Source organism: Oncorhynchus gorbuscha, linkage group LG26 (assembly GCF_021184085.1).
Source record: "Oncorhynchus gorbuscha isolate QuinsamMale2020 ecotype Even-year linkage group LG26, OgorEven_v1.0, whole genome shotgun sequence".
Lineage (NCBI taxonomy): Eukaryota > Metazoa > Chordata > Actinopteri > Salmoniformes > Salmonidae > Oncorhynchus > Oncorhynchus gorbuscha.
Window position 1 is genome coordinate 5,165,721 of NC_060198.1, and position 25,923 is coordinate 5,191,643.

At 44.7% G+C, this 25,923-nt stretch overlaps 1 protein-coding gene across 1 annotated transcript in view; it reads right to left on the reverse strand.

Moving 5' to 3' along the window:
* Positions 1-25,738, reverse strand: part of LOC124015227 (myosin-11-like) — a 43,460-nt gene extending 17,722 nt beyond the window's left edge. The window contains 8 exon segments of the mRNA XM_046330280.1: positions 279-342; positions 562-654; positions 3,104-3,127; positions 3,321-3,420; positions 11,757-11,784; positions 19,255-19,411; positions 19,926-20,326; positions 25,583-25,738. Coding sequence (XP_046186236.1) covers positions 279-342; positions 562-654; positions 3,104-3,127; positions 3,321-3,420; positions 11,757-11,784; positions 19,255-19,411; positions 19,926-20,270 — 811 coding nt within the window. The 5' untranslated portion in view covers positions 20,271-20,326; positions 25,583-25,738.
* Positions 25,739-25,923: the final 185 nt, after the last annotated feature.

Sequence of the window (25,923 nt, forward strand, 5' to 3'; positions counted from 1 at the left end):
TATTGGAGTGACAGCACTTTTTAAGACTGTCATTGTGCAGATGCCAATGACCTCCCCAATCTTTACCGCCGGTCACAGGAGAACCCATGACACTTCTAACAGGAATGTGTCAACAGTCCAACACCGCAGGTTTGGGTCTGGGTTCATGTTTACTGTTCAAACACAGGAGTCCCAGGAGCTTTTGTAGCCGTTTTCCCAGGGTAGTGAACACAAAGAACAGCTTTTCTGAACCTGAATCCCCCCGTTTAGAGTTAGTGTGTAACGGCGTGTCAGGATACAGGTTTCAATGTTGGCGCCGACGATGTAGCCAGTCACATCAAAGTTGATGCGGATGAATTTACCCTAAAGGGAACAGGCACACCAGGATTACAGTAGGTCATATGTTACACAACGAGGTACCGTATACATCCAACTGTCAGATGACTGTTAACACAAGACGATATATGGGTCACTATGCAAATTAGACGAATCAAGAGCTTGAATTAATGAATGAAAAGGACACTCCTCTGTGGCCCGCCTCAAATACTCCAGGCCAACGCGTCTGCGAAAAGGTGAACTCACAAATCGTGAAGAGTTGTCATTTTTGATGGTCTTGGCATTCCCGAAGGCCTCCAGGATGGGGTTAGCCTGCAGAAGCTGCTTTTCCAGCTCCCCCTGGACAAAACAATGTAACGACAAACATTAAATAATGTCACAGATTTAGTTTGTTTGTGAATAGAGTAGTCAAATAAAAGGCTGGAACAGCAGCACAAGCCCTATGAAAGTCAATTGAAAAAAATTTTTTTCTAAAAATAGATCTTAAAAATAAAGAAAACCCGGTTGTTTTCAACAGTTTGGACTCCTATATCATCATCTCTACATTGTGTATATCTACACCGTGACTGGGCCTAATAGCATTATAACTGAGCGGACAGCACCTACAACTCCAGAACATCGAATCCCCTATTAGTCTCTATGCACTGAGGACACGTGTCCCACCAACATGACTTATTTCACTACCAATCTGCCTCAAACAGACAACCAGGGCTTGATTGTTCAAATGAGGCCCACTAGAGTGTTCGCTGGCTGGGCCAGGATGTGAAGAGGGAGTGTCTGGAGGTGATAGATTCAGAGTGTTGCTGGTCTGGAGAGGGGCCAGAGCAGAGGGTGGCGAGATGTCATGTCTGCGGACCTGTCAGGATTGTTATTTCTATAGAAAAGGTGCTTCCTAGATATCAAATATTTTGCATTTCTCTAGGCTTTGTACAGATCTGATAATATGCAGTTTGATCAAAGGGCCTGTGTTAACTTACTGGCTGGGTGGGTCAGAGGCAGGCATACCCCTGTCAAACACACACACGGAAATGTGCACACAAACACACACATACGTAACAAGGCTCCTCTGGCTTAAGGGGGAGGGGGGAGCAGTGCATGGTTTAACCTCTCCCATCTTGACAAGCCGATAATGATAGCTTGTTGTGGTCCTTACACCCGTTTTTTTTATGGGTGTTTTTAGACTGGAGAGTTGAAACCAGGACAATGTTATGCAAAACCACAGGGCAAATGAATGTAAATGATTTGACTAGAGTTCAGAGGTGTCCGTCACATGCCTTTCAGATCTAGATCTATGAGAAGACTACTTGATGATAATACATCAGCCAAATCTTCTTATTGACAAATTCCCAGTAAGATAAAGATAAACCTCACCCAAGTTCTGAAACCGAATGAGTTACTGGTACTTGAGTGAAAAGAAAGTAGCAACCAGATACTTTACATTTCAGCAGGGAAAAGGCCCTGCTCGCCTCAGACAGCCACTGAGAGAAAGAGGGAGAAGACAGAAAAACAAAGGGAAAGAAACAGAGGGGAAACGACAGATGACAGGAAGGATCAGTCATTAATAGGCTGTTGGAAATGGAGAGATAAAGGAGGAGAGGAGGAAGGAGAAGAGAGAGACACATTCTAGTTTTAAAGCAGATGTATTAAGTTCACTGCTGGTGGTAGGCTTCTAAAAAATGAATTACATTCTAATCTCCACACTAGCATACTACTTAGAATGCATGGCCGATACATCGCTTCATACTAAGTACCCACTGGGCAGACGTCAATTCAGCGTCTATTCCACATTGGTTCAATGTAATTTCATTGAAATGACGTTGATTCAACCAGTGTGTGCCCAGTAGGTAGTAGAGAAGGCTGGACAATGAAATTATGATTGGGCTTCACTGCATCTCCTGAAGGTCTTGAGGGGTAATGGCAAAGAAAAACATTGACACCCCCCCCCAACTATTTGAATCTCACTCAGGCATGATTCTGAAAATGCAATTTCTTTTAAAAATCAGGGGCAAAGAGAGACCTGGCTGTTGTGATGAAAAGGTCAAAGATCACAAGGTCACGTGTAGGTCACATGGTGTCTGAAACTCCACACTAGTGCAAATCATCAAAAGTGGTAGAACAACTACTGTGTAACGGAGGAGCAAGAAGCCGCCAAAACGCCCACAGGACAAAATGGCGTGTGGTGGATTAGGGGATGAGGTAGGGGGGGGGGGGGGGGGGTTCGGTGACAGGACATGATGTCGTTTGATAGACAGGAAAAGGGAGATGGACATGCTCACACTGTGCTCTGTTGATCTGTGATGATCTGTGGTGGTGGTTAACCATTTCAATGCCGGGCTCCAACCCCAGGCAGTGAAAGAGTGTTTTTGGAAAACCATGGACGCCATAATAACAACCAAACTCAGGGGGAATAAATCATCTGACATTATCTACCATTTTGGATTTGGATGAGAGGGCTGCATGTTAATAAAATGTAAAAAATCACTATCATGCAGTTTTTAGTTGTGTGGTCCATAACTGGTAATATCGGGACGTTATGAGCACACTGTTAAACAATGGGGATATGAGATGATATTGCTCATGTTATAGTACATTTTAAATGTATTATTTTGAGCTCAACAACAAAGGAGTTGGGGAACTTGATAGGAGAGGGATCTTGTCAGAAATAAAAAATTAGTTACTACAAAAAACCTGTCAGTGAGCCACTCTCACATGCAATCCTTAATTCTAGGAGAAAACACGCATACCACCACACGCAAAACACACTTGGGTCATTCCCTTTTTTACTCACGTGGACAAATGCTCCTGGCTGTGTCTATTTGGAGGAAATTGCGGTACAGAATTATCATTCAACGGGGCAGTTTCCTCACACATTGGCCAAGTCTCCCTTAGAGCATGGAAACCGGCTTGGGGAGGTCCCCACTTTTGACACACAATAGCCACTTGTCATTGACGGCACAATGGCAAAAACGATGCAAAAAAAGCATTGCAGTTTGCAGTATACTTACAGCACTGGTGTCCTTCTTGCCTTTGTGAGAAGAGGCCACTAGAGCCAGATACTGGATTACCTTCTTGGTGTTCTCTGTCTTACCCGCACCAGACTCCCCACTGGAGAGCAGGAGAGATGGGTTAGAGAGAGAGAACAGAGAGGGGGGGGGACAGAGAGAGAACAGAGAGGGGACAGAGAGAGAACAGAGAGGGGGGGACAGAGAGAGAACAGAGAGGGGGGGACAGAGAGAGAACAGAGAGGGGACAGAGAGGGGGGAACAGAGAGAGAGGGAACAGAGAGGGGGAACAGAGAGAGGGAACAGAGAGGGGGAACAGAGAGGGGGGAACAGAGAGGAGGGAACAGAGAGGGGGGAACAGAGAGGGGGGAACAGAGAGGGGGAACAGAGAGAGGGGGAACAGAGAGGGGGAAAACAGAGAGGGGGAAAACAGAGAGAGAGGGAAAACAGAGAGAGAGGGAAAACAGAGAGAGAGGGAACAGAGAGAGGGGGAACAGAGAGAGGGGGAAAACAGAGAGGGGAACAGAGAGAGGGGGAACAGAGAGAGAGGAACAGAGAGGGGGAAAACAGAGAGAGGGGGAACAGAGAGAGGGGGAACAGAGAGAGGGGGAACAGAGAGGGGGGGAAAACAGAGAGAGGGGAAAACAGAGAGAGGGGACACAGAGAGAGGGGAAACAGAGAGAGGGACACAGAGAGGGGGAAACAGAGAGAGGGGGAACAGAGAGGGAAGAGAGAGGGGGACACAGAGAGAGGGAACAGAGAGGGGGAAAACAGAGAGAGGGGAAAACAGAGAGGGGGAAAACAGAGAGAGAGGGAACAGAGAGGGGGAAAAGAGAGAGAGGGGGGAAAACAGAGAGAGAGGGAACAGAGAGGGGGAAAACAGAGAGAGAGGGAACAGAGAGGGGGAAAACAGAGAGAGAGGGAACAGAGAGGGAACAGAGAGGAAAACAGAGAGGGGAACACAGAGAGAGAGGGGAAACAGAGAGAGAGGGGACAGAGAGAACAGAGAGGGGGGACACAGAGAGAGAGGGAACAGAGAGGGACACAGAGGGGGGGACACAGAGAGAGGGGACACAGAGAGAGGGAAACAGAGAGAGGGGGACACAGAGAGAGAGGGGGACACAGAGAGAGGGGGGACACACAGAGAGAGGGGGACACAGAGAGAGGGGGACACAGAGAGAGGGGGACACAGAGAGAGGACAGAGAGGGGGACACAGAGGGAACAGAGAGAGGGGGACACAGAGAGAGAGGGGGACACAGAGAGAGGGGGAACAGAGAGAGAGGGGGAACAGAGAGAGGGGGACACAGAGGGGGGGACACAGAGAGAGAGGGGGGGACACAGAGAGAGAGGGGGACACAGAGAGAGAACAGGGGGACAGAGAGAGAGAGGGGGACACAGAGAGAGAGGGGGGACACAGAGAGGGGGACACAGAGAGAGGGGGACACAGAGAGAGAGGGGGACACAGAGAGAGAGGGGGACACAGAGAGAGGGGGACACAGAGAGAGAGGGGGACACAGAGAGAGAGGGGAACACAGAGAGAGAGAGGGGAACACAGAGAGAGAGGGAACACACAGAGAGAGGGGGAACAGAGAGAGAGAGGGGGAACACACAGAGAACAGAGGGGGAACACAGAGAGAGAAGGGAGGGAGACACAGAGAGAGGGGGAACACAGAGAGAAGAGAGGGAAACAGAGAGAGGGGGACACAGAGAGAACAGAGGGAGAACAGAGAGGGGGACACAGAGGGGGGACAGAGAGAGAACAGAGAGAGGGGGAACAGAGAGAGAACAGAGAGGGAACAGAGAGAGAACAGAGAGGGAACAGAGAGAGAGGGAAAGAGAGAGAGAGGGAACAGAGAGAGGGGGAACAGAGAGAACAGAGAGGGGGAACAGAGAGAGGGAACAGAGAGAGAGAGGGAACAGAGAGAACAGAGAGGGAACAGAGAGAGAGGGGAACACAGAGAGAGAGGGAACACAGAGAGAGAGAGAACACAGAGAGAGAGGGAACAGAGAGGGAACAGAGAGAGAGAGGGAACAGAGAGGGAACAGAGAGAGAGGGAACAGAGAGAGAACAGAGAGGGGAGGGAACAGAGAGAGAACAGAGAGGGGGGGACAGAGAGAGAACAGAGAGAGGGGGGAACAGAGAGGGAACACAGAGAGAGAGAGAGAGAGAGAGGGGGGAACACAGAGAGAGAACAGAGAGGGAACACAGAGAGAGAGAGAGAGAGAGGAACACAGAGAGAACAGAGAGAGAGAGGGAACACAGAGAGAGAGGGAACAGAGAGAGAGAGGGAACAGAGAGAGAGAGAGAACAGGAACAGAGAGAGAGAGAGAGGGAACACAGAGAGAGAGAGAGAGGGAACACAGAGAAGAGAGAGAGAGAGAGGGAACACAGAGAGAGAGAGAGAGAGGGAACACAGAGAGAGAGAGAGAGAGGGAACACAGAGAGAGAGAGAGAGAGGGGAACAGAGAGAGAGAGAGAGAGGGAACACAGAGAGAGAGAGAGAGGGAACACAGAGAGAGAGAGAGAGGGAACACAGAGAGAGAGAGAGAGGGAACAGAGAGAGAGAGAGAGAGGGGGGAACACAGAGAGAGAGAGAGAGAGAGAGGGAACACAGAGAGAGAGAGAGAGAGGGAACACAGAGAGAGAACAGAGAGGGGGAACACAGAGAGAACAGAGAGAGAGGGGACACAGAGAGAACAGAGAGGGGGAACAGAGAGAGAGAGAGAGGGGGAACACAGAGAGAACAGAGAGAGGGGACACAGAGAGAAGAGAGAGAGGAAACACAGAGAGAGAGAGAGGGGGGGGGAACACAGAGAGAGACAGAGAGGGAACACAGAGAGAGAGAGAGAGAGAACACAGAGAGAGAGAGGGAAACACAGAGAGAGAGAGGGAAACACAGAGAGAGAGAGAGAGGGACACAGAGAGAGAGAGGGAACCAGAGAGAGAGAGAGAGGGAACACACAGAGAGAGAGAGGGACACAGAGAGAGAGAGAGGGAACACAGAGAGAGAGAGAGGAGGGAACACAGAGAGAGAGAGGGACCAGAGAGGGAGACAGAGAGAGAGAGAGAGAGGGAACACAGAGAGAGAGAGAGAGAGAGGGAACACAGAGAGAGAGAGAGAGGAGGGAACACAGAGAGAGAGAGAGGGACACAGAGAGAGAGAGGGAGAGAGGGAACACAGAGAGAGAGAGAGAGAGGGACCACAGAGAGAGAGGGACCAGAGAGAGAGAGAGGGACCACAGAGAGAGAGGGAGAGAGAGAGAGGGAACACAGAGAGAGAGAGAGAGAGGGAACACAGAGAGAGAGAGAGGGAACACAGAGAGAGAGAGAGGGAACACAGAGAGAGAGAGAGGGAACACAGAGAGAGAGAGAGGGAACACAGAGAGAGAGAGAGGAACACAGAGAGAGAGAGGGACACAGAGAGAGAGAGAGGGAACACAGAGAGAGAGAGAGGGACACAGAGAGAGAGAGGGAACACAGAGAGAGAGAGGGACCACAGAGAGAGAGAGGGAACAGAGAGAGAGAGGGAACAGAGAGAGAGAGGGAACACAGAGAGAGAGAGAACAGAGAGAGAGAGGGGGAGAGAGAGAGAGAACAGAGAGGGGGGACCGAGAGAGAACAGAGAGGGGGGGGACAGAGAGAGAACAGAGAGGGGGGGGACAGAGAGAGAACAGAGAGGGGGGACAGAGAGAGAACAGAGAGGGGGGACAGAGAGAGAACAGAGAGGGGGGGACAGAGAGAGAACAGAGAGGGGGGACAGAGAGAGAGAACAGAGAGGGGGGACAGAGAGAGAGAGAGAACAGAGAGGGGGACAGAGAGGGGGGACAGAGAGGGGGGACAGAGAGAGAACAGAGAGGGGGGGACAGAGAGAGAACAGAGAGGGGGGGACAGAGAGAGAACAGAGAGGGGGGACAGAGAGAGAACAGAGAGGGGGGACAGAGAGAACAGAGAGGGGGGACAGAGAGAGAACAGAGAGGGGGGACAGAGAGAGAACAGAGAGGGGGGACAGAGAGAGAACAGAGAGGGGGGACAGAGAGAGAACAGAGAGGGGGGGACAGAGAGGGAACAGAGAGGGGGGAACAGAGAGAGAACAGAGAGGGGGGGACAGAGAGAGAACAGAGAGGGGGGGACAGAGAGAGAACAGAGAGGGTGGGGGAACAGAAAGAGAGGGGGAACAGAAAGAGAGGGGGGCAGAGGGAGAGAGTGAAAGAAAGTTTGAGATAGAAAAACAGAGGGTGAGCGAGAGAGATGAGGGAAAACAGAACTGACAGGTTGTTCACAGTTGGATAACTCACTTTAATTAAACCGTGAACCACGTGAGTGAGTGAAATAACAACATCAACTCCCAAGAACGATTTTATTGTCATTGTCCAAAGTAATGTAAAGCCATCCAACCTCTTCCTGTGTGCCTCTAACAAATGATTAGCCCTACCCTACTGCTTTATACCATGATGAAAGGAAACTAAAGGGTCAGACTGACCCACTACCAGACCAGGGGGTCCAAGGAAAGGTCTGATAACCTGGAAAGACCCATGTACACGGAAGGCAGATCCAGGTAAAACATAATCCCTAATCCAGTGTATTTGAGGCTTAAGGAAGACAAAGGCAGGGTACAAATGTATGACATATCCTACAGCTCTAAACCAGAAGGCCAAGGGTGGGTATTGGACATATTTAACAGAGGTAGGAAACTACAGAAGGATGAGGGAGAGTAGTTTATTGGCCTTTGATCTCTAGATGCTGGAGACGCCAACCGCAATGCTGCTATCTGAATGATCCCAGCCTAGCGTCCAGCTGGCTCCAACAACTCCATAAAAGGAGAGGTGTTTGTAAGATCCACCAGCGGCTGTCTGTCATTGGGCCGACAGGAATCTAGCCAGTATCCACCATAAAGATGTAAGCTCTTAATTTGACGTATATTGTCATAGCAAAATAATAATTTAACATTTAGTCCATAATGTTGCTTGATCGGTGGTTAGGCTATTAGCTGACACAAAAGTAGACATGAAAAGTGCAATACTGTTAATACAACAGTGTTAGTGCGGGTTTTCAGTGAATTTATGTCAATCACGAAGCTCATCTGCCTTTCCTCAGGTGCAGGAAAATTCTCAACAATAAAAGTGTGATCAAATTATGATCATACATCTGTACCTCATCTCACTATGTCACTCACACTATACAAGGTCTTAACCTCATACTACAGCATATACTGTACATCAGGTCGGATTCACTCTCCTACGAAGATCTACATTCGTCATGAATGTTATCATAAAATTCTGTCATAACATTCATACCTCACCGAAATACAACAGACCAAGCTCACATCAGGCCCAACATTAACTGTCATACAAAAACCTAAAATCACACTACACCAACTTCGTGCATCAACACACACAGGCCTCAACTCACACACCACTTACATCACCACTCCTTACACCAAGTCTAGAACAGCCTCAACACATTGTAAAAACACAGAACTCCATAATCCTTGAAAATATCCTCCGAGACCTATAGGCCCTGAGACCGAGACCTCACATTCTGTATATCTAGTGAGGGGATTCCTCTTTAACAAAGTTTGTCTTAAACCATCCCAGGGTGAGGGTGGCCACCGTGGATCACTGGTCTGGATGGCTGGTCAGCATCCTGGGATTTGGCCCTTTTTATTCCAAACCTGGGTTCAAATGCTATTCAAAATAATTTAAAATACTTTGTGCTTGATTGAGCTTGCCTGGATTATTGGACATAACTTGAATAATTCCAAAACAGTCAACCCCCGCCCATCTGACACTCCAAGCAGAATAGAGCAACCGCTCAAAGTATTTGAAAGAGTTTGAATAGCATTTGAACCCTAGTCTGGTTCTCTTTTGGAAATGATGCTAGGTCTCTTACCACACTCAAATTCTTGTAAAGAGAAAGAGATGACCCCAAATAAATGAGATGTCAAGACCCCAGCAAGGATTTAGTGAGCCATGTGGCTACTTCCTATGCATTCTTATTTTGGTTGTAACTAAGGATTGTGAGGGGAAATTCAGCAATGGAATGGAAACTGCAGTGTGTGTCTGTGTATAACATGTTATTGTCGACATACCACACCCTGACAGCAGTCCATTAGCTCGTGTTTTGTCTATGTTCACACTTATGTGAAACGCATCTTACAAAACCATTTATAAGAGTCTGTCACAAAGCCTACACAATGCGGTTATAAACAGCACCCTCATATAAATGCTATTACATTGTCATAAATGCAATTCAAATCTCTAGACTTCAAAAGATGGTCCAGTACATTGTTTTCCGCCATACAGATGTAGGATCTTCATTTGAGACAGTTTTCTACAGCGGGAACATTTTCCAGCAGCAACAGGAAATGTGAATTATAACTAATGGACATTTTTGTAGATGATACATTTTCATATGGGAAAATCAAGTTTGAAATGTCAAAGTGTAAATTACAAACTTCAGAACTTTTTAAACCTCAACACTACAACCTTTACATTTCCTGCATTGTAGAAAAATGATCCTGCACCAGGGTGATCAAATTAAGATCCAACATCTGTATGTTGACTATGTATGCCATGACGTGTGCTATGTCATGTTTATCAATATACAAAGTAATGCCATCGTCACCATGTCAAACACCCGTCTGCTATTGCGACAAAGTCGGTCCCTGGTTCATATGTTTTTACAATACATCAGTGTCATTTCACACACACTCAGGGCGCATGTCATTTCCCGTAGCGTATGTTTGGCCTATTATTGGATAGAGAGCATGCTTATACCGAGCTTATCCCTAGCTGACCCAACTAGAGGTTAATTTTTTTCTCCAAAAGCTCCCAGGTTTTTCAGAATTCCCTGTTGGAAGATGTCCTCTCTGATATTTCCTTACCGATTCCAGGAATCTTTCAACCGGGATTTTGGAAAAACATGGGGGAAACATTAGGAAAACTTCTGGAATTTTGAAACCCTATAGCTCCAAACTTCCCTGCTTCCATCCACAACCCTACTGCATTACCGGCCTCCCATTCCCTGACTACAACAAACAAACAGGAAAATGAAACCCCACTTCTCCAAATAAGCCTCCTCTGGTAAATTGTTCAGGCAAAACTTCAGGAAGTGAGTCGATTTGATCAGAGAATGCTGCATCCTGGCATCAATCGGTTTAGAATAGAAGGAGCCCGGAGCTCCAGGGCAGTCTACTTTAGACAGGGACCCTCCCATTTCCTCTACTGGGTACACTGGAGGCTTGACAGGAAAGGTGCTCTGACGTACTGTAGAGTAGGGCTTACTGCAACTAGGCACGAGACAAACAACATGCCAAGAGGTGCTGAAGTGTATTGGGTTTTGTTCTGTGTAGTAGACCTGACTAGCTAAAACCCCTAGAACAAGGGCCCAAAGATGTTCCTGAATGTGTGGCCTGACAACGCCTAGTCTATATAGTAACTAGAATGAGACAAGAAATTCCATTTCTCTCCCAGAGTCCCAGAGAGATTCTCAATAATTGCTCTGCAATAAGTAAACAAACAAAATGGAGCCCAAACAAAAAAATAATCTGTCTTTATAATCAGGACAGGGCACACTTCCTGTCTCTGAGAGGAGAGAGGGGAGGAAAGGAGAAAGGAGAGAAGAAAAGAGAGGAGAATAGAAGTGCTAACCCCTAACCCCACAACTCCCTGGATAATGGTTCCCACAACAGGATCTTAATTTGATCATTATTTTGTTGCTTAGCATTGTCATGCACAACTGGAAATGCTAACTTGTAGTGTATTTGAGTTTTCAAACAGCTTCTAAAGTTTGTAATTTCCACTTCAGAAATTTCAGACTTTATTTGCCATAAACAAAACGCATCAACCCCTGCATAAATGTTTATTATAAGCCACATAATAATTCACATTTCTTTATGCTGCAGGATTATTATCCAGCTGTAGCAAACTGTCTCAAATTAAAATCATACATCTGTATGACATGAGCATTTCAGCTAAGATTCACCAAAATACCCACGGAAATTCCTGTCATCCTTATTGTCAAACCAATCAGACATGTCACCATAGTTGTCCCCCAAAGTGTTCATTCCCACCAGACAGACCACAGTGTGTTAGGGTAGTGCAGTAGCAGGCTGGAAAAAGGTCATGTTGATGTTAGAGGTATCTCCTTTGTTTAACTGTGGCTGAAATGGCTCCCTATTCCTTATGTAGTGCACTACTTTTGACCAGGGCACATAGGGAATAGGATGCCATTTCGGACACAGTGTGTGTTTATGTAACCCATGGGTTACATAACTGTTACATCTTCAACACCCCACCCCCCCTGTCCAACCATGTGACGTCTAGGAAAAATGTGGGGAGAAAAAACTAGGTGTATTTTAGAATCAAATGTACTGTATAGTGTGAAGTGTAGTGGATAGTGTAAAGTGTCAAATGTAAAGAATAAACATTTTACTCACGTGCAAAGAATGGACTGATCCTCACGATCTGCAGAAAAAAGAAAAATCCTGATGTCAGGATAGAGTTGCTCATACATGCACACATGCAGTATGAAGACCGGCATCTGACATCAGTACACCATATAGTAAGACAATTGGATTGGTTAATCAAGATGAGTTTTCCTGGTCCTGGTAAGAGCATGGCGCTTGCAACGCCAAGGTTGTGGGTTCAATTCCCACTAGGGCCACAAATTCAAAAACATACTCACTGCACTTTAAGTTGCTTTAGCATGATCTATCTATTAATCATATCTAAACTTGTGTAAATCATATACAGTATGGGTATCTTTATCTGATACCTGCTCATTTGGACAGTATTTCATTTGAATAACTCTTCCTGTATTTCGGTAGTGGTGCTCCTGAGTAATAACTGAGCGATGATGACGTTCTGTTGTTTGTCTCGATGTACAGTGCAGATCCTCAGATCACACACAGCCGGTCGTATGAAACATACACGATGACTCCAGAGAAATCAACCAAGCATTCACATCTTTGTACAGCCATGTGCGTTGAACCTTTGTACAAACAGGGAACGAGTTGAATAATCTGCTCAAGTGAGAAATTGGTAGGGCTTTCTCTTGCCTAAAACATGAAAGCAAGACAATATATATATTTTTTTTAAACTTTGATTTTGAAAAATAAATATGTCCACCTGATGACTATCAATTCCCGATATGTGATCCCAAAAAAATAGACTACGTCACAAATCCTAGGAAAATACTAAAGGTCCATGTAGGGATATAACGAAACAGTATCCCCCTTTAAAACGCTAGACAGGGTGTGTATGTGCTTGTGTGTGTCTGGAGTCTGGGGAATGCTGTTAAGGAGAGAGACCATTTGGATATTATTAGTTCAATTATCAAGTTAAAGTATTTGGAGCCCAGTGCAATCTAAACATGACCTATGTGAAACAGCTGGAGGGGGGGCTGGAGAGAGAGAAAGCAGAAGGAGAGCGAGAAAGAAAGAGAGCAGCAGAGAGGGTTAGTTAATCCCCCTGTGCATTATCCTTATCTGCTAATAGAAAGCCCATGGCTCGTATGTTGTGTCATTTAGCGTAACTCCTCAAAGATTGAAATCTCTCCGTACTGGCCATCATTCCCATCCCTGGTCCTACTGGGCATGTGCTACGCTAGGCTACACTAGCCAGGCTAGCCTGTGTGGCTTTGCTCAGGTTGGAAGAACTGAGCGCTAGGATGCTATTCCTCATTTTGGACGTGACTTGGCAGTGGGCTAGGTTCCATTCCACGCACAGCAAAATGCTGTCTGTTCCCCTTTCTTCCTAATTAAGGCACAGAGGGGAGAGGGGAATCCAGGGTTGTGCAGCATTTCCAAACACGCTCAAAACAGATTCAAACACAGCAGACACCAAATGTAACTGAGCCAGGGAGTAGAACCTCAAGGGGGAACGCCAAACAGGGTAGGGGCCAATCTGAAATGGCACCCTATTTCCTACTGCAAAGCGAGATAAATACAATACAGAGAGCGAGAGACAGTCTCCCAAATTACAATTGGTTTAAAGGGAAAATTCCAAGGTCACTCTAGTCTCGTCCCAATCACGAGTTCAACAGAGAGAAAGCCAAGACCTGTCATCAAATCACCGTCAAACAGAACATTTCATATAAGAGGTGTATATAAATTCCTCTTATGACAACGGCATTGAAAAAAAACAAAGTTTCAATCGTCATCCAAATCATCCTCAGCAGCTGAAACACAAAACCCAAAATCGCATGAGAACTTACCATCTCTATTCCCTTCAAACTTCAAAGAGCAGGCAGGGCAAATTTCTAAGCCTTTGTGAAGGAATGCGAGTCTTCCCAGGAGAGATGAGAGCCAAGATTTCACAGAATTGTCAGAGACTGATTGTAGATAACCCTGTTAAGACACTTAAGAAAGTGTAGACTCCGTAAGACTATTATCTAAGACTTATCATGTAGCAGACGGGCAAGGCTGTGTCTGGTCAAAAGTCCTGCACTACATACAGTGCATTCGGACTGGATTATATTGTTTTTCCCCTTAAATCACTCTACACACAATATCCCATAATGACAAAGCAAAAACTGTTTTTTATACATTTTTGCAGACTCTTCACTCAGGATCTTGTTGAAGCACCTTTGGCAGTGATTACAGCCTCAAGTCTTCTTGGGTATAATGCTACAAGCTTAGCACAAAGTATCTCCCATTCCTCTGCAGATCCTCTCAAGCTCTGAGAGGTTGGATGGGGAGCGTCGCTGCACAGCTATTTTCAAGTCTCTCCAGAGATGTTTCGATCAGGGTTCAAGTCCGGGCTCTGGCTGGGCCACTCAAGGACATTCAGAGACTTGTCCCAAAGCCACTCTTGCGTTGTCCTGGCTGTGTACTTAGGGTTGTTGTCCTGTTGGAAGGTAAAACCTTCACCCTAGTCTGAGGTCCTGAGTGCCCTGGAGCAGGTTTTCATCAAGGATCTCTGTTCATCTTTTCCTCAATCCTGATTAATCTCCCAGTCCCTGCCACTTGGCATTCAGGCCAAAGAGTTCAATCTTGGTAGAATCTTGTTTCTCATGGTCAAAGAGTCCTTTAGGTGCCTTTTGGCAAACTCCAAGCGGGCTGTCATGTGCCTTTTACTAAAGAGTGGCTTCCAACTGGACAATTTACCATAAAGGCCAGATTGGTGAAGTGCTGCAGAGATGGTTGTCCTTCTGGAAGGTTCTCCGATCTCCACAGAGGAACTCTGGAGCTCTGTCAGAGTGACCATCGGGTTCTTGGTCACCTCCCTGACAAAGGGCCTTCTCCCCCATAGCTCAGTTTGGCCAGCTCTAGGAAGAGTCTTTCTGGTTCCAAACTTCTTCCATTTAAGAATGATGATAGAGCCACTTTATTTTTGAGGACCTTCAATGCTGCAGACATGTTTTGGTATGCTTCTCCAGAGCTGTGCCTCAAAACAATCCTAACTCAGAGCTTTATAGACAATTCCTACAAACTCATGGCTTGTTTTTTTGCTCTGACACCCACTGTTAACTGTCGGACTTTATAGAGAGATGTGTGCCTTCATGTCCAATTAATATAATTTACCACAGGTGGAGTCCAATAAAGTTGTAGAAACAGTGATCAATGGAAACAGGATGCACCTGAGCTCATTTTCGAGTCTCATAGCAAAGGGTCTGAATACTTATGTAAATAAGGCATTTCATTTTCAATACATTTGTAAAAAAAAATCAAAACCTGTTTTCACTTTGTCAGTATGGGGTATTGTGTGTAGATTGCTGAGGATTTGTCATTTAATTCATTTTAGAATAAGGCTGTAATGTAACACAATTTGGAAAAAGTCAAGGGGTCGGAATAGTTTCCGAATGCACTGTAGGAAATAGGGTGCCATATCAGACACTGCCAGGGTTGTTGATAGTCTTGCTCCTCTTAATGTACATGTAGACCCACGGAGAGATCGCCACGGCGACAGGGCGACACCCCCCTAAAGGGTTTGTTTGGACCGTACCATTAGTCATTTAGTCATCTACTCTATTCTGTCGTGGGAAATCCTATCAGTCTGTTAACAATAAATACTCCCAACACTCCAATCTAAACATAGCGACAGAGTAGACGGCGAGCTATTGACCGTCCATCGTCATAATGTTTACTCACGACCCTAGATGCACACACCCCATAGCTGTAGATGTACACACTGACATTTCCTGTATGTACATGCAATTAAGCTGGTAGATTCCTACACATGCAGCATATCAACAGAAAGTATGAGTCATACACTACACCAGAGATGGGCAGCTTTTGTAGGCCCGCTGATAAAAATACAAAATAAGTTGAGTCGGGGTCTTAACTTACTGTTGGGAGTTAGAATAGTAGAACACACAAGGTGCAATTTCAAAATGTTGTTGTGCATCTGCATTTTTTTGTTCTTGTTAGGTCAGTCACTGACAGTCAGCAATATTTTTAAGGGGGGGTTAGTTAGTCTAGGCTGCTATCATGGTCGTATTACCGACCGGAGGGCCCCTATTGATTTTGTTAGTCCCTCTCAGTCAGATATCATATTAAAAACATTTCTCTCCACCCTATGACAAAATGAGTAGAATGGCAGGAAATTTTAGGTGTGTATTCAAATATGTTTGTTTTTATGCAAAACTCTATACACTGGGTGTATATACACTGAACAGCTGCTCTTTCCATGACAGACTGACCAGGTGAAACCAAGGTGTTCCTAATATTTGGTATACTCAGTGTATTTTCATTTTCTAGCTGGAATGGCATGTTCACATCCTGTATATTTGACTGTGATACGTGGTCACCCAAGATGAATGCACTCTCAGTTGTTCTGGATAAGAGCATCTGCTAAATGACTAAAATGTTAAATGTAAATGTTTTACATACTCATTACTCTATTGATTCCTTTTTAAATATTGATGTCACAAATGTATCATTTGTACAGTTTCTTTTAAATAAAATGTAGTTCGTTACATTTGGCTTTGTAAAACCTAGCAGTACTATTTATTTCTGAGACTGAGGCAGACAAATATTCTGTAAAAAACAATTATTATTCTCTCTGAAATGAAATGGCTCATTGAACAACCCCATGCCATGATTAGACAGTGAAAAAAACTCATCTCTTTTCATAAGTTCTTTAAGCAATAAAAGCATCCAACATTTCTGAAAATGGATATATAGCGTTTTGGAAAGAAACTCTTCATAAGCACGCCTACACATCTAGCATTTTAAAAGATCTTCACAGCTAGACACACTAAAATGCTGTTTAAATTACTCCACATTTCTCAAAACAGATCAAATAGAGTAACAATCACAGACCAACGTAGATCAAACAGTGAAGAAAAAAAAAACATCACTGGTAAAAACATAGTTATGGTAGTTATGAACGTGTCAGTGGCTCAATTCAGATGTATCCAATGAGGGCTTAACATTCTTGTTGTGTTTTTGTTTAACCTCAACCTGCCTTGTTTCCTGTTCACCTCACAGATCCCCCTAGGAGCTGCGTGCACACACACACACACACACACTAATGTGTTAATTCTGACTAAGCTGGAATGTCAAATGCTATCTGACAAGAACCCACAGAACAGCAGGCAGATTCTACGGGAATCCGTGTGTGTGTGTGTGTGTGTGTGTGTGTGTGTGTGTGTAAATTCAAAGATAATGCACACACACAGGCTTAACCTGTGACTTATGAATGTAAGAAAGTCCATCTAAGATCTAAATCCAAGTGATATAAACATGGGGTTTGAAGAGTGACTGATAAAAAGAGATGATAATCAAGTCAGTGCGTTTGCCCTCTTTGTGATGTATGACTAGAAATGTACCCCGTACTTAAACCGGGCACTACATAAAAGGGAACTTGAGCTCGAGTAGGAGTGAGGTCTTTGTGTTTCTGCTTGGCCAGCATCACAGGGCTTATTCTAACTTCTCTCATCATGCTGCAGCACTCTGAACAATGGAGAGGGTTGGTTCTTACATCATTTACAATGTGCTTCCAAGGTCATGTTCTGGGAGGACCCAATTGGTCAGAAAATGGTCAAAATGAAGTCTAAAGGAGAGATGGTGTTGTTTTTTTCCCCAAGGAGGTGACTATCTGCTGTTTGACTGCAATGTTAGGTTCACTAAAAAACTATTTTTAGACTATCGTGCCAATCTGACCCATACTGTGCTGACTCAGATACATTTGTGTCACATTCTTTTCACAACTACCGTAAATGAGTAAGCAGGCCAGTGCGATACGTTTGCCTCAGCTTGGCTCAGTGGTGTAAAACTGGTGAAGAGTAACCATGCTGAAGTAGTGACTTGGTAAGGAACGTGGTATGCCAACAAACTTAGCAGAAGAACAGCCTTGTCTGCTTCTGCTTTGTGTGGTTATTGATTTGTTTGAGTGAGTCAGATCTAAGTTTTGTTGATGCATGATAAGGAACACTGGTGACTGGCTGTAAAAAAGACAGCCGTAGAAGTGTGATATAACCACTAAGCCCTTGTGAGAACATGTTGTTGTATAGTGTCACTTATCGTCGCATAATTGACATGTACTGTCACAAAAGTGATGATCATTTAAATATACTGTTAACTTTTACTTACAGCTAAAATGTCAAATTTAAGACAGGGGCTGATATCTACAATCTGATTTGAATTTACAATAAATTATACAAGTGCTTGAATCAAAGAGGTAAATACAGAAATGTTTGTCTCTGGGAACTTTTGCTTGTGGGCCAAAATGAGTCATTTAAATGGACAGAAATATTGTCAGAAGTTAGCAACTTAAACTTCCATAGTTTATCTTTAATCCTAAAGCAACAGACAGAAAAGGCTAAATGGAGAGCACATTTTATTGAAGATTCAAACAGGAACTGTCTTCCCACTTCCTGTCCTCCATCTCTCTAAAGCCAGATGTCAGTAGGCTCCTCTGAAAATCCCCCAGAATTCTTATGAAACCCTTGGGGTCAACTAGGTCCGCATGACCCCTGACACCACATAACAAAGCCTTGTGGGAAACACAGAGTTGTCCACATCAGGATATTAGCCTCTTGTTCCCTCGGTCTTAGCACTGTAGAGGCTAGCCAAGAGCCCTTCACTGGCATTTACTGTAAGCAGAGTTAGCCCATCGTCACCTCGTGTCCAGATTTCTCTTTGAATGAGCTACTAAAAGGCTTTTTCTGCTTCTGTTCATTAACTTTCATTGAAGTAAGCGGTTTTCACATTGTTTTTATGCAGTTTCACAGCCCACATACTTCAGGAAGAGAGGTTTTTGACCAGAGGGCATTGATAGAGCGTGTAAGGCTATAGTATATTTAAGCAATAAGGCACCTCGGGTATTTGTGGTATATGGCCCATGTGCATTATAAACTGGTTGGGTCGAGCCCAGAATTCTGATTGGTTCACAGCCGTGGTATATCAGACCATAATACACGGGTTTGACAAAACATGTATTTTTAGTGCTCTAATTATGTTGGTAACCAGTTTATAATAGCAATAAGGCACCTCAGGGTTTGTGATATATTGGCCATTTTACCACCCCTCAGGCCTTATTGCTTAATTATATCTCTGCAGTATTCTGCACTGCAGTTTGGCTGCTGCTGAGTTGATAAAATATTGTACCTTTTGAAGAGTATTGAAGAGCTAGCTATCGTTGAGTTATTGAAAATGTTGCTTTGTTGGTTTGTTGACCTAAAGACAGCTGACAAGACTGTTGCAATCACTATTTTGCAGCAGCTGATATTATACAAACCACTTTTAATTATCCTAAGATAGTAGCTAGCTAGAAAGGAAGAATGGCTGTGGTGAGATACCATGGCCCTCAAGCAGGGTTGGGATCTGATCAAATGTCATTCATTTCAGTCAATTCTGCAGGTAAACTGAAATTCCAAACACTTTAATTTCAGTCAATTGATGGACTGAATTGGATCGACGCCAACCCTGCCTTCCCAGGTAAAGAAGCTACAGTATCAGGAAGAGGTGTAACTATGAACAATGAACCTACCTTGCATCATGTTTCTGTAGGCATTGTCAGTGATGGAGTAGATGTGAGGGGGAACTTCGTGGCGTTTCTTCCCTTTGTACATCTCAATGATTTTCTCAGAGTAGATGGGCAGCATCTTGTATGGATTCACCACTACACAGAACAGGCCAGAGTATGTCTGCAGAGAGAAAACAAGGATGAGCAGGGTTATTATTACGCAATAAGGCACCTCTGTGGGTTGTGGTATATGGCCAATATACCACGGCTGTCAGCCAATCAGCATTTAGGGCTCGAACCACGCCATTTATTATTGAAAATAAGCCAACATGATTATTCTACACTTATTAAATTGCTGTGTTTGAAATTACATGTGTATCACAGTCCTTTTTGCAGGTAGCAAGGACCTCTTTCTAAGGTTGTGAAGACTTGAGTATTATTGTGAGTATTTATGAGTCTGTGTGCTTCTACGAACATATATTCTCATGTAGGTGGGCCTATCCCACTGGCCACACACTGGTTGAATCAACGTCGTTTCCACGTCATTTCAAGGAAATTAAGTTGAACCAAAGTGGAATGGACATTGAATTGACATCTGTCCCAGTGGGACAGAATTCATTTACCTCAGGTTGTGTAGAGTGTGTACTGTACAAGTATGACTGTGTGTATCTGTGTGAAAGTAGAGAGTAACTCACATAGATGAGCCCGGAGAAGTACCTCTCCCGGATGTTGTGCAGCACAGACGCCTCGTTCAGGCAGGTGAGCTCGGCCATGTCCTCCACCTTACTGAACTTGGGAGGGTTCATTTTCTGGATATCATCCTTATTCACCGTCACCTTCTTCCCGTTGTCGGCCAGCTCTACCAGGCACTCGTCCCCGTGCTCCTCCTTGACGCTCGCCGCCTCGAAGCCATTCTTCTCCGAGGGGATCCACACCAGCTTCTTGGCTGACCAGTCGGCCTGGGCCATGGGACTGTTGATGAAGTCCTTGTCCAGGAAGAGGAACTTCTCATCCTCAGTCATCTGTTTTTTATTAGCCATCTTGGTGGTCGGTGGAGGATCTTGGGTCTTCTAAGATCTGTCTTTTGGGGGGCCAGCTGGAGATGGGGATAGAGATAAGGGGGAGGGGGGGAGAGAAGACATTTTCAAATGTTAAAAGACTGGGTTGGATTGACTTGGTTTAGTTTATGGTTTGGCTAGTCATTGACTCAGAAGGGGGTTATGGGTCTGGGTCGTGCACAGCAACCACAAGATCAGGAGTCAGTGGTATAGCTCCATAAATTGCATGATTCTTTCTATAAATACTTTCTCACACAGAACTCTTTTCAGTCCAGCACTTCCAAAACATACTCAAGGAGTTATTAACTAAATGGTGTACGAGTCAGACACTACATACACTCTCCTACCACTGCCAGCCATATGTCCACAGAAGGCATGGACACTCAAAGGGTTAACATTTCTTCATCCATCCAGAAACTCCCAGAATACAGTAACCCCCCTCCCTTCGGGTTTTGCCTCCTACACACACACACACACACACACACACACACACACACACACACACACACACGAGCCACAAGGGAAACTACAACCATTACCGTGCCTAGTTTAGATATGAAGATAGACTCTGGGAAACGAATTCTAAGTAACTGTACCATATGCGATAAGGACTTACATCGATCTTCTCATCTTGTGTATTGTAGGTACTATACACTTTTACAAGTGAGGGGTTTACCCATACCCTAATCAGAATAAAAATGCTCCAACAACAATCAAGTCCATTTTTTCTTTCCCTCTCTCTCCTGTGCAGCACCGTCCGCTACATTGCAGTCCCGTGCTGTGATGCCCATATATGGCCTGCTTCTCTGGAGCAGGCCTTTCGATGGACCTAAACAGCCAGGCAAGTTCAACTCCCAAACAAAGCCCTTATAGGGAAGAGTATGTCTACAGCTGGTCCACGCAATTTGAAGTTTACTCCAAAATGATAACACGGACAGAGAGGCAGAGCTCGTTTGGGGGGGGTTCATGTTAATGGTTCATGCTTCACATGGTCCTGCCACTGTGCTGTTCTCCTCTGTGGCTGTATAGTGTAGTGGAATGAGGGATGCTAGCTAGCTAGCTGCTGGGCCCTGAGTCATACCTGTAGGAAGTGGCAGGTGCACAGTTCTATGGCAAACTCAGTGCTAGTATTTTATCATTCAGTGCTGTTATGAATGCATTACGGCAATCTTGGTAATGACTTGCTGTGTTTAACACCCTAATAGAAACACCAACGGGTCAGTGGAGGCTGCTGAGGGGAGGACGGCTCATAATAATAGCTGGAATGAAATCAATGGAATGGTATCAAACATGTGATTTCCATGTGGTTGATACTATCGCATGGACTCCGTTCCGGGCCTGACTATGAGCCGTCCTCCCCTCAGCAGCCTCCACTGCAATGGATCCAGATCAATAGTACTACAGTATCTAAAGGATTCTGACATACTTTATCTTTTAAATTCCAATCAGTCTACGCAGACATAAGACATAACTCATGATAAATGTTGACCTTTGTACTGGTCAATCTACTCTTGCTTGATAAGATTCAGACTATAATAAATTGCACTACATCATGGAGTCCCTGCACCCATCATTCCTATCCAGTCACAGTTACAGACTGGCATGCTCTTTCTAGGACTAGAAATGGGAACTATGCGAACAAGTCACAAGTCCTCCTGGGAAAGATTGTCACTGCGTCCCCTGGGACCCGCCAGAGCCAAACTACCCACAAAAGCATAAATATCCACTTAGCCAGAGTGAAACATTATTTTTTTAGGAAAAAGGACATTGTCCTCTATCCTGTTCCTTATTTGCAATGGTTGTAGAGCACAGCACAGAATGAACTGGGGCCGTACTAATACACAACACAGTAGTCCAAGGTTGTGTATGAAGAGGAGACATTACAGCGGATTCAGTATGAACTATTTCCTTTACTGACTGAGGATAAGTGGACTTTTCCTGACACTCCCCTCCAGTACTGTCACTGTAGATGCAGCAAGACCAGTGTCATCACTCTCTTGAACTTTTCTGCACCTCTCAAACCATTTAGACCTCTCTCTCTACTATTTTTTATATATACACCTTTCTCTCTCATCCCTAATCCTTAACATTTCAGCCCTTTCCTTCCCTTCTTGTCGTGTCAACGCATGGTCAGTGGTTCCTCACCCCCTTCTCCCCGTCTCGCTCTTCATCTTGTTGTGTCAACGCGTGCTCACCGTTGTTCTCAGCCAGCATACACTGAGGACAGCTGTCTGAGTAGGGGGCTGACAGGGTGGCAGTTTGCTGATAGGAAGCAGTCCAGCCTGGGTAGAGACTATAAGACCGTACTTGAAGAGCATGATAGGGAGGGAAAATGAGGAGGGAGGATGAGGTGGAGGAGGAGAGGAGTCTCGGAAGATTCTGTTTGCCAACACTGTCAGGAGAACGAGGGGCAGAGGAAGAGAGTAGAGAAGAGGAGCGGGAGGAAGGGGAGGGTACAGTAAACGTGGTGAAATTCTCAGTAGCAAAGTTGGTCTTCCCAGGAAGCAAAGCCAGAAGATAAGGAATCACTTCATGTATCATCAGATAAGAACTCATTGATTGTCATATCTAACCCTGGTATCTAGTACACTACAGCAATGTACAGCAAATACCTGAAGGAGTGATTGAGTCCTTCATACTGCTGATCTTTAAACAGAGGAAGCAAATGTCCAACTCATCACAGAATAGTATGATAGAGCAGGAACTATTTTAATTAAATAGTGGAACCTCCTGTGGTCTTGCACACACATCCACTGACCTGCTAAGTTCCAAATAAACCACTGTTTAAATTATTTGTGTATGAATGGGCTGGTTTCCCAGGAGAACACTTGACCTTTCTATTTGTAGGGGCTGAATGGTGACCCCTGGGCCTGTGAAAGGCTTTACCCTCTCCCTCGTCATTCCATCCCTTCCCTGATTCCTGGCTTCATTGCAAAAACTAATTTCTTAATAGTTACTGTACTGTTACTAAGCACTATCATCAAGCCTTGACGACTCAAATGGATTGCACTCAGCTATGCCAGGATACAAGTTAAGCCAAATAAAAGGTATTTCTCCCAAACTATCACAGTATCTAACACATTCACTACTCTGGTATATCGGCTGGTATACTGTATCAATTAACACTAAGGCCCTGATTTTCTTGCCTGATGACTCAAACTCTGCTCTACGTTCACTACATACTTCAGTCTGAGACTGCCATCATTGAAGTTGTTTGTGGTGATGTCAAAGTGAGGCGTGTTGGACAAAACAAAGTCACATTTACATTTACATTTAAGTCATTTAGCAGACGCTCTTATCCAGAGCGACTTACAAATTGGTGCATTCACCTTATGACATCCAGTGGAACAACCACTTTACAATAGTGCATCTAAATATTTTAAGGGGGGGTGAGAAGGATTACTTTATCCTATCCTAGGTATTCCTTAAAGAGGTGGGGTTTCAGGTGTCTCCGGAAGGTGGTGATTGACTCCGCTGTCCTGGTGTCGTGAGGGAGTTTGTTCCACCATTGGGGAGCCAGAGCAGCGAACAGTTTTGACTGAGCTGAGCGGGAACTGTACTTCCTCAGTGGTAGGGTCATCAGCAATAAGATCATTTCTAACCAATCAGAGTATCAAAGTCAATTTTTTTAAAGTGTCTAAAAGCAGTCGTGTTTCTGGGACCAATCAGAACAGTTATAATGAGTTTGTGTTCTAGAACTCGTCAGGGAAGTACTCAGATCCAGACACATTGTGGAGAAAAAAACGTAGCGTTTGGCAGGAGCAAGGAGTTTGGGTAGCCAGGCAGCTGATTTGCTGCACTCTTGAGTCCTGATGAACTGCAATAGGCCCACATGTAAATACAGACACAGTTAAAACTGGGTGTAATGATACCGGATTCAAATAGATTTGCATGCTGAGGTATGTGATGAATAAACAACACTCCAATCCAGTACATCCAAATAAAAATGTAAAAGCCTGGTCCTGTAACATTGAAGAAGAATGAAGCCTATGAACTCACAGTTGTGTTAGGTCATTTAAACGCAATTAAGGTTAATGTTGTAACTACCTGCCCAGAGATAGTCAGAGTACCATGCATTTCAGTCTGGGGTTCTACTGCTATGGTGTCTCACGTGCTGCTTACTCCAAACACCTCTCTTCTTATTAGGCAGTTTGGCAGTTCTCCACCTCTAAAAGAATCTGCCTTTATTTTCTCCTGATAGACCTTCTGACCATGTTGTTTTCACTTGTGCCTTAGAGCAGTGCTTTGTTTCACCAAAAAACACTTGGATGAAAGTCGGTTGAAAACATCATTTCGATGATGCTGCAGGCTCTCTGTGGTGGATCGACAAAGGCCTTCAAAATGAATCTCCAAAGTCAACCAGAGACAAGATAGCTGAGAGGTAACAAAGTCCTCAGACTGAGATAAGCAAGAATGTAGTTCTTACTCAAACTCCCATGGAGCATAATCATACGATAACCACTTCTCCTGTCAGCAAACTACGAGGTTGTGTTTCAACATCGGGTCAACCTCAGCAACTATGATGACGACCCCAATGTCGTTCTGCTCACTCAGACATTTTCCAGTTTGATGCTGGTTTGTGTCACTGCAAACTGGAGAGGATACGACTCTCACAAGTGACAAGTCTACCCCGAGCCACCACACCGCAAAGTTCGGCATCGAGACAGACAGCTTTAAACTACCATATTAGGAGAACAGGAAACACCCTGGTTAGCGTTCAGCCGGTTTCTTCTTTCAGATATACAAAGTAAACTTCCCCTTACTTCCTATAACCTATGGCAGTCAAGCTGTTATTCCAAGCTGTTACAGTATAAATATGTATAGATAGCATTACTGGTTAGTGTATAGAAAACATGGTAAAGAAAAGGCATTGTCAGGCGATGTTGTACTGCACTAGCACTGTTAAAAGGGAAGAATTCGCTGATAAAGATGGCCAACATAAAAAGGTCACAGACTCTTTAACCACAGCATCATACGACTGCATCAGACAGGTGTCAGCACAGCAGTTACATTGTATCGGCTACCACCGATAGGCATTTCTTCTGGGGTGATTTGGCTTGTTCTGCATTTACATTAGAGTCATGCAAAACAGCTGTCAAAAGCATGCAATTGTAACAGAGATTAACAGTGATAATTGATATCTATTTGCTGGTCATTTTGCTCAGTAATACATGCACAATCAATGTCGCTAAGCGTGCGTAATTAAAGTGCGCGCGAAACAACAAGTGCACTCTCATTCTCTCCAACTTGTTTAAAAGTAAAACAATGGCCTTGCATAAAAATAAATGACTTACAAGTTTGATGAATTCGAATCAGCAGGGGGATTTGGAAAGTTATGGTTTGGAGCGTCCTGCGGTCGACAGGGTAGCCTACTCCAAAGACGAACAGTCCAAATTACCCTGATAATTACCTCGCTTTACCATTTAAACCCGGGGGGTGGAGTCGCACGCGCAGACCCTCCTCTCTCTGATCTGACAGCATAAAAACATCTAATTCTACCACAGAGCGCGAATGTACTGTCCAAGACGGTACTGTTTGAAAACGCTGTGGTACTGTCGTGTACACAGCGTGCTTGACGCTGAAAAGCAGAACGAATTGCAATTTGGCTGCGCGCACATGCGTAATTTAATTTGAC